General features: G+C 37.5%; 1 protein-coding gene across 1 annotated transcript; it reads left to right on the forward strand.

The window, feature by feature from the left end:
• The first annotated feature begins 3,703 nt into the window (after window positions 1–3,703).
• On the forward strand, window positions 3,704–7,920 carry LOC139137966 (enoyl-CoA delta isomerase 1, mitochondrial-like). The gene is made up of 6 exons (XM_070706198.1): window positions 3,704–3,868; window positions 4,816–4,937; window positions 5,249–5,395; window positions 5,955–6,053; window positions 6,788–6,986; window positions 7,673–7,920. Exons 2-6 carry the CDS (start codon window positions 4,833–4,835, stop codon window positions 7,837–7,839), a joined length of 717 nt encoding a protein of 238 aa, XP_070562299.1. The 5' UTR covers window positions 3,704–3,868; window positions 4,816–4,832; the 3' UTR covers window positions 7,840–7,920.
• Window positions 7,921–8,644: the final 724 nt, after the last annotated feature.

Consider the following 8,644-nt stretch of genomic DNA (forward strand, 5'->3'; position numbering starts at 1 on the left):
TAAAAAAATACCACTACCTTGTACATCAGGCAATAAAATGTCGTAGGCGTGAAAATGAGTTTACTAGAAAATACATAGTGGCTCTTAAAATTAGTTTGAAAATTAAGCGTCTTTACCGCGGTATCGCTAGATGGCCGTCATTTTTGAAGCGAAGATGAAGTGGTGGATTCTGGGATATCTTCCAGGGCGGCGTGGTTTAATCCAGAGTCGTAGCCCCTGCTTAGCTTTGTAAATGCGGTTTTGAAAAGTTTCTTTAAAACGCATAGCCTGCAATTGGAGAGATTAGGCGGTTTCTCTGGCAACTTAAGTAAGTCAGGTTTCTCTGATGTGCTCCTTTATAACTTTTAAGTTGTACGAGGCCAGAGGGGGCGACCACTGCGATTTACTAAAAGTTAATTTGCTTTGCAGCGCAGGCGCAGTAAACACTAGACTTGGTTCAAGTCGGTGAATTTTAAAAAAATAAAATCATTTATAATAGTTTCTCTTGTGTCTCTCCTATTTCGTACAAACCTATCCGGAATTTGGCAGCTCACGCCAGGTTTTCCCAGCGATTGAATGCGTCACGTTTGAGTCTGCGCAGTAGTGAGTTAGTTTCTGCCGGATTCACCGACTTGGACTTCTTGCAAAGTACAGGCGGTGAGACGGACTGTGTACATAGTGACGTAAGCAAATACAAAATGATTGACAGCCCCCGCCGTTATTCTGGCCAATAAGAAGAACGCTTGCTAATAAACCTCTGCATGCATTAAAAAGTTTGTTGTCAACTCCACGTTTTATATCTGGGCGAATAATAGCATCAAGTTCGTACATCCACCGCGTTTTACAACTGATCGGTCGACCACCGCTAATCATGCGAGATTACCAAAGAAAGCTTGTTGAGAGTTACATTGAGGGAAAAGATGTGTTCGTCTGCACACCAACCGGCAGCGGAAAATCACTGACATACGAAGTCGCTCCACATTGTTTTGATTTCCATCGCTTCGGGCACGTAAGAGAACAGGCTCCAACTGTAAGGACGGTGTCTTTTTCCATCCTTGAATAACCGGCCACGATTTTCGCATTTTGTAACATGGGCCCCACAAACAACACATATTTTCACGCGTTTTCGGTGATAGAACAGAGGTCGTGCTGACTTTTGTGGGAGTGATCGCACTCGACATTTTGTCAACAACGCCATGTGAGTTTTATGCACGTCTCGTTTGGGTCAATTGGTAACTCCTCCCAATGTGTAAAATTTAGTGATGTCATCTTATGAATAATATATGAGTAAAGAAAACGTCATCTCATGAATAATTTATAGCAACGCAAACCCTGCAAGAAAGCCAAGTCTGTGATTCCGGGTGAAACTCCGCTGTATAGGGTTCACTCCACTCATCGCGTTCACCTTACTCATCGCGTCCACTCACGCGCGCGTTTCACATGAAAGCAAAATACAAATCACTTTGCGTTCACTCCACTCAAACATTCACAAATCACAGACTTGAACCAAGTCTAAGTAAACACTAAACCGATATCAATCAGATACCTCTCTGACATAACCTCCATCCAATATGCAAATTAAGTCATCATCAGGCAAAAGCAGTGTACTTTGCGCCTGCACCTCACATCAATCATAAAAATGGTAACTATAGGTAAGAACATTACTATTGTTTTTGTTGTGGGTGAGCACCATCACTTTAAATGTAAGTTCGATATAACAAATTCTCTTCTATTTTGCGTTCTTCACTCTCCGTGTAGAACTGTGCTATCGGGGTTAGTATGAGCTTACTGGTACACGAGGCTCCGTGATTTCCAATCACGGCCTTCGAACGCATGGTTCTCATTGTACACATACATGATGCCCGAAAAGATTCATGAGCAATTTCATCACCAATAGTACAGTTGTCACATAAGTCATGCGTAAATCTGACTTAAGCATCACACCTCTTTAAAAGAGGTACAGCATGTAGGTAAGCTACCCATTGAAAAACACACATTGCCCTTTGTATCTTGCACCGGTAGCCCTAGTTCAAACCGTCCCATTTTACTCTGAACGCGTTTGGTATAGTGCATGCCCTAAGTTAGGATAACAAGCCATACTTTGAGCCCGACCAAAGTCTGCCTGCTCGAGCTATAACCTCTTAAAGTCGGCTACTAGTCACGGCAGTTGGCGCTGTTTTGCAGCTCAGTGAGGATAGCTACCATAATAATCATAATTTTAAATTGTTAATAATGTGTCATTATTCGCTTTAGCAAATCACAGATGAGAACATGAAAACGAGAGGAACATGGTTCGTGGTACGATTTGTGCATACAAATACATTTGTTATTTCTGTCAATATTTGCTTTCCGGTGTATCGCTCTTCACCTACTAGCTAAGGTACGCTTAAATGTTACTTTTTGTCTTATTAATGCTACCGATTAATTATCACCACTGTTATAATCGTGGTGATAATTATGGATGTAAACTTTATTGTAGTCCACATTCAATTTTATGCGTCGATAATGAAAATGCTCATTAGTCAAAGAAATGTCATTTTGATAAATCAACTTATAGTGAGACTGTGAGTGTTTTAACGCTTCAAAAGGTTCAAAGAAGAGTAGAGAACAAATATACTGACAAAAAATTATAATTTAACTTAAAATAACCATACTTTGACTTTTCATGATAAAATAACAATAGTTTATTCGGTAATATAGGCCACTGGCTTTTTTAAACAATGTAGGAAAATACTTGTATGAACACTGTCGTATTCACAGTTCCTATGCTTTGACAATCAATCAATTAAACAACAACACTTACACACTCCGCTGCGGTCTCGACCTCCAGGTTTTCCGAGAGGTCACTCCACGTTAATGACGGTACATCTTAGGTCTATTGGGATAGAATTTTATCAATCTATGTTGAATCATGGTGGGATCTCATAAAAACTTTAATCCGGCAAAGTTTTTGGAGTTGAAATATTGTTATAGGGTGTGCATACTTTTTCCAGAACTGCTGCCATATACCAGCCAGTGTTCGAAAATGTTCACAACCCCTTTTTGCCAAACACCAATTACAATTTTGCTCTAAAATACAGAAAATTTACGCTTTTCAGATATTTTTAATTTCGACCATCCTACTAAAAACTTATGGTCACTCACTAGATGTTTCAGGACTTTTTTTTAGTATGACACTGACACGCTCCAAAGTGTACATTCTGTCTAACAGAAAAGGTAAGGAAAAACGGACTTTCATCTCAGCAACAATGAGGCAGCTTCTTCCGTTCACATCGTTGTTACAAGTTACATATCTGGAAAATGAGTTGTTTTTACCATCTGGCACTTGTGCAACACTCCTAGCATGATATCCTCAACGTGAATTCATTACTTCAATGGTCTGACAACGAAAAGTTAAATCACAAGTAACAATGCGCTTCTGCGTTAATGTTGATATTTATTAATGTGTTTAATAAATTACTTGTTTTTATTTTCTCACTTAGACATTATTTATTATTTCCTTAAAGAAAGCGACAAGCGACAATTGCAGGCAAGAAGAAAAAAAGAATATCCAGATATATATAGTTTTAATCAACACTTGCAACAGCATAACGTCTTTGCACGTGCACAGTCCCTCGTTGTAAGACAACAACTCACCAGCTGTAGCATACAGTAAACCTCTTTCAGGGTTTAGAGAACTAGTATACAGCAAAGGGGGAACCTTGGAGACAAACAGCAGTCATTATTCTGTTTACATATTTCCATAATTTCTTCACAGGCTTGCGGAATATTTCATTTTTACGTAGAAGTTTAATATGTAGACCATCTTTACTCAGCGCCACCAGACATGTATCAAGCAGAACTTTATCAACTGATCTTATAACTGTGGAGACTGACGCAGATAATAAAGGTGAGTTCTATTAAGTGTATATCAGTTTGATAATACCACCAGAGGAATGTTGCAGACATTTTTGTTCTGCTGAGATGATAGAATTATTCGTACGATGCTATATAGTAGATTTTTCAGACAAAGAATGAAAGGTTGTTACTTAAACAAGTAAGATACTTTAAAGATCGACATGAAACGTTCCTATATTATCATTGGTGATCTTTCATTAGGACAGGCAATGCATCGTGTAATATTGTCCTTACTTTAAGGTATTCGTACCATTTTTTCAGTCGAACATGAACTAAGTTACACAGATATTATATTAAATGAAATCTTCACGCTAGATCATCTTTCAGTAACAAAAAAAAGAACAAATCGTGACAAAGTCACCGCTACGATTCCTTATGACACTTATTACCAACGTAACTTTAGGTCAAGAGAAGTAACCTAGTTATCAATTAGCACCACACTGAGTACTCCGGTAATCGTTCACATCAAAATTATACATCAATGAATGCATAAATATATGAGTCTACGAAAGTTCTTCTTATTGTTCTTCATCAAAATTATACATCAATGAATGCATAAATATATGAGTCTATATACGAAAGTTCTTCTTATTGTTCTTCTTATCAATTTATCTTTGGAAAACGACTTTCTTGGAATCTCTTTGATATCTTCACCTTCATCTCTGGGGCAGTGTCCGGAGATTGAACAATTTGCCATTTTCGGTCCGGTTGGCTAGTGTGTTTGGCCAACAGATCTTCATCTCTCTGTTTATAAAATTATGTTTAAATTCTTTACAGGAAACATTACGACAGGGCATTTGTCTGAAAAGAAATATTTTGTCCCGTGTATTCTGAATGACAAATCTTACTAGTTAGAATCCGACATGTTATCAAAAAGAGTAAGCTAGCTCAACAAAGTTTGCTTCCACGACCATTATTACAAAATTTCCATTTCTTCAGATGTAGCAATCCTAAAGATGCACCGCAAACCTATAAATGGCTTGGACAGACACATGGTCAGAGACATGGCAGTGGCTTTGAAGGAGTTGGAAAAGACTTCTAGAGGTGTTATTTTAACATCGGTAAGTAAAATTCCTTTTCTACCTTTCTGATCAATCCGATGATAAGGAAACATGAACTTGAACTATACTGATATGTATACTTTGATTAGATATATACAAACTACCTCCCATGTCGACTAATGGCATAGTTCTTCGTTGTGAAATGTGATGTCAAGTATAAACATAATTTATTCGACATGCACGATGGCTGAATATGAGCTGTCTGTGTAGTAATGGGTTCCCTAAATCTGTGTTGAATTTATTAGTAATTGATTTTTGTCGCGGTTGTTTTGCTTTTGTTTTGTCCAAGCTTGTTATATATGCTTTTACAGGCTGTCAGTAATGTATTCGCGGCCGGCCTTGATATTAATGAGTTTTATCAAACTACTCCAGAGAGGTTTGGCGAGTTTTGGAGTTCATTTCAAGATATGTGGATGACACTCTACGGATCACCTTTGGTTATCATAGCGGTTATCAATGTATGTGTGAGAATATTCAAATTATTTGTAAGGTTTATGTCTTATATTCAGGAACAGACAACTATTCAATGAAGGAATATTTCGACCACAGAGATTTCACATTCCAATGTGTTATGCTAAGGCATTTCCAACAAATTTGGACTTCGGTGTGGAAATCAAAACCTGTCAGCAACTGCCCCCTCCCCCGGCAAAAATTTCGAAAATGTTCCCTCCCGTTTCCTCTCTACGAACTCCAAAGGAGGAAAACAGGTATCGATAATTTTAATCATAATATTGATTACTTACAACATACGTTGTTGTTAATTATTTAAATCAGTCTTTTACCTTTTTCACACTTAATGTTGTGACAGATTAAACTTTCTATTTGTTCCGCAGTCCAATCACGAAAATTGATGGTAATAGTCTCTCCATATTTTGTTTGTTCCTCGACATCGGACCAAACGTTGATGCTGGATGATCAAATATTATACTTATTATTATAATCTTGATTTTGTAAAAGTTATCGCCGACTTAGACGTAATAGACTATTATACTGATCATTGATTTGAATTATCATTAGGGTCACAGCCCAGCGGCTGGATGTGTGCTCGCTATGTCATGTGACTACAGAATCATGACCAGGGGAAAGCATCGAATAGGACTCAATGAAACACAGTTGGTATGGCTATTTCTTTCCTTCTGTTTTCTTCTTGATGTTCTGGCAGACTAGTCAATATGTGTGTTTCTCATATACTCATTTGTGTTCTTTACATATCATCTAGTGTATATTTCATGCTTGTTAGCGTACCTTTCAGGCTTTTCACTCAATGAAACACAGTTGGTATGGCTAGTTCTTTCCTTCAGTCTTTCTTCTTGTAAGGGTTCTTGATGTTCTGACAGATTAGTCAATCTTTGTGTGTCTCGTGTACTGTTCATGCTTTTTAGTTAGTTATGTATACGTGTCAGTGTATTTTTCATGCTCTTTAGTGTTCTTTTCATACCAATCAGTGTACCCTTCATACTTGCTAGTGTACCTTTTATGCATGTTAGTGACCTTTCATGCTTTCCAGTGTATCTTTCATACTTGTCAGTGTACCATTCATTCTCTTACGTATACCTCAGCTGCTTCTTATAATACATTTCATGCATGTTGGTGTACTTTTCATGCTTGTTAGTGTACCTTTCATGCTTGTTTGTGTACATTTCTTGCTTGTAGGTGTACCTTTCATGCTTTTTGGTTACATGATCATGTTTATTAGTGCGCTTTTCATGCTCGTAAGTGTATCTGTCAAGCTTGTCATTGAACTTTTCAAGAGTGTAAATTAACGTTTCTTTCATGCTTGTAAGTGTACCTTTCATACTTATTACTTTACATTTCATGCTCGTTTATTTACTTTTTATGCTTGCTTTCAGGGAATTATCGCTCCTCACTGGGTAATGGATTTGATGAAACAAACCATCGGTAATAGAGAGAGTGAGAAGGCTTTAAGTCTGGGTAAATTGTACAGCTGTGACCAGGCCTTGGAGGTTGGCTTAGTTGATGAAGTCTGTGACCCAAATGACGCTTTGAACCAGGCCAGAGCTGAAATGGACAAATGGCTTAATATAGCAGGTATTGTATGATCATGCCATGGTATAATACTTGAAGTTTCGCCATTTTTATCTGATAGGACCAGCGCTAAAGAAGCCCCTATATTTGAAATTATAGACCTTAATCCCGTTCTTGTATATAAAGTCAAAATGCTTCCGATAGTTTGGGACGGATGAGTCAATTTAACGACTGTTTGATAGTTTTAGACACATTTCATAAGTTACTGTGCCCTCCCTAAACAAACATTATACTAATAAAGTATTTACATTTTGTGACAAAAGTTCTTTGTGTTGACCTCTCACCGGAATGATTAGAAGAAAGAAAAGACAATTTTAGAGAGAACCGCATCGCCAGGTTGCTTTTGTCGTCATGTCATGTGTGCTTTTTCAATGATTTATGACAAGATTCCCTTTTCTTGGCGACTGGAAAATTGGGAAGATTTTTCTCCAAGTCCTCTTAGTGCCTCAAAGATGTAAACAAATTCTATATTATATTGTACTGACCCATTACCTTGACCCAAAATCCGTCCTGATCCAAGTCAAAACAGTAATGCCTGTATGACTGGCCCCTTGCCGACATTTGTCCGTGACTTGCAGGAAATGTAACTTCGGATCAAGACAAAACATTTTTCATTCGATTGTAAAGTGCTAATGCGAAGTCAGGTAGCAAAGTAAAGTATTATAACTCATTGATATGTATTTTTCCAGATGAAGGAAGACGTCTCACAAAGTCCATGCTGCGAAAAGACACCATCACAAAGCTTGCTTCTACGAAAAGACAAGATACAGACTACATAGAGTCCTTCGTTCTACAGGAACCTATACAAAAGCTTTTGGGAAATTACCTTGCAACTCTTAAGAAAAAATCAAAATAACTACTATATTTGGGACGCAATGCTCATAGATTAATAAAAATAATGATAGTTATTGAGAGTGATTTTACGACTTATAAGGCTACCGCTCGTGTGAAAAATGTTGCAAGATTGCGATCAATAAAGCTGCGTATTGTAGTTCAAATGCGACTCTACGTTTATTATTGCAAACATGCATAAAAATATATGTAAGTTAGAATTAGCCTCGGGGACAGATATTCGGACTCTCAAACTTTTTCAATTCTTCTCTGGTCTATTACTTGTGAGGATTCATTTTGAAGCCCTCTTCTGAGTAAGAAAAACTCTTTCACCGTCTTAGTTTTCTGCAAACTGAGCATTTCATTTTTTCCCATAGGGTTAACACAGGGATGGCGATCATTTTGAATTTCGAATATCGGTAAACCTTGGGTAATTTGTTTCGCTAGTATACTTGTACCAAAATTTGCATGGTGACCCCCGATTTTTATTCTTGATTTTGAAAGTTAATGATTTAAAGATTCCTTGAGAAGACGCTGTGGGTCAAATGTTTATTTAATACACAGTCAATTCAGGCAACTGGCTCATACGACTGAAAAACACCAAAGCACAACACCGAAGCGGTCAAAGAGCAACACGTAGTCATAAACATACTTTAACACATCTCGAAATATGGAAATCTCCTTATTTTCGAGAGTGCCTTTTAGCTGCAATATTACATCGACATTTGGAAAACAATGTTTTTATCAAGAAAAGTCATGTTCCATGCGATAAATTTCTGTATTAATCAAGGAGGAAATCCATGACCAAGGTTTCCCCTTGGAATACATTC

This window comes from Ptychodera flava, chromosome 8 (assembly GCF_041260155.1).
Source record: "Ptychodera flava strain L36383 chromosome 8, AS_Pfla_20210202, whole genome shotgun sequence".
Taxonomy (NCBI): domain Eukaryota; kingdom Metazoa; phylum Hemichordata; class Enteropneusta; family Ptychoderidae; genus Ptychodera; species Ptychodera flava.

What these genes read in the sequence shown, in the direction of transcription:
- LOC139137966 (XM_070706198.1), top strand. Translation starts at nt 4,833, where the DNA reads ATGCACCGCAAACCTATAAATGGCTTGGACAGACACATGGTCAGAGAC. An exon ending in TTATCATAGCGGTTATCAAT is followed by an intron (nt 5,396 to 5,954) that starts GTATGTGTGAGA and finishes AATTATCATTAG; the next exon opens with GGTCACAGCCCAGCGGCTGG. An exon ending in GACTCAATGAAACACAGTTG is followed by an intron (nt 6,054 to 6,787) that starts GTATGGCTATTT and finishes GCTTGCTTTCAG; the next exon opens with GGAATTATCGCTCCTCACTG.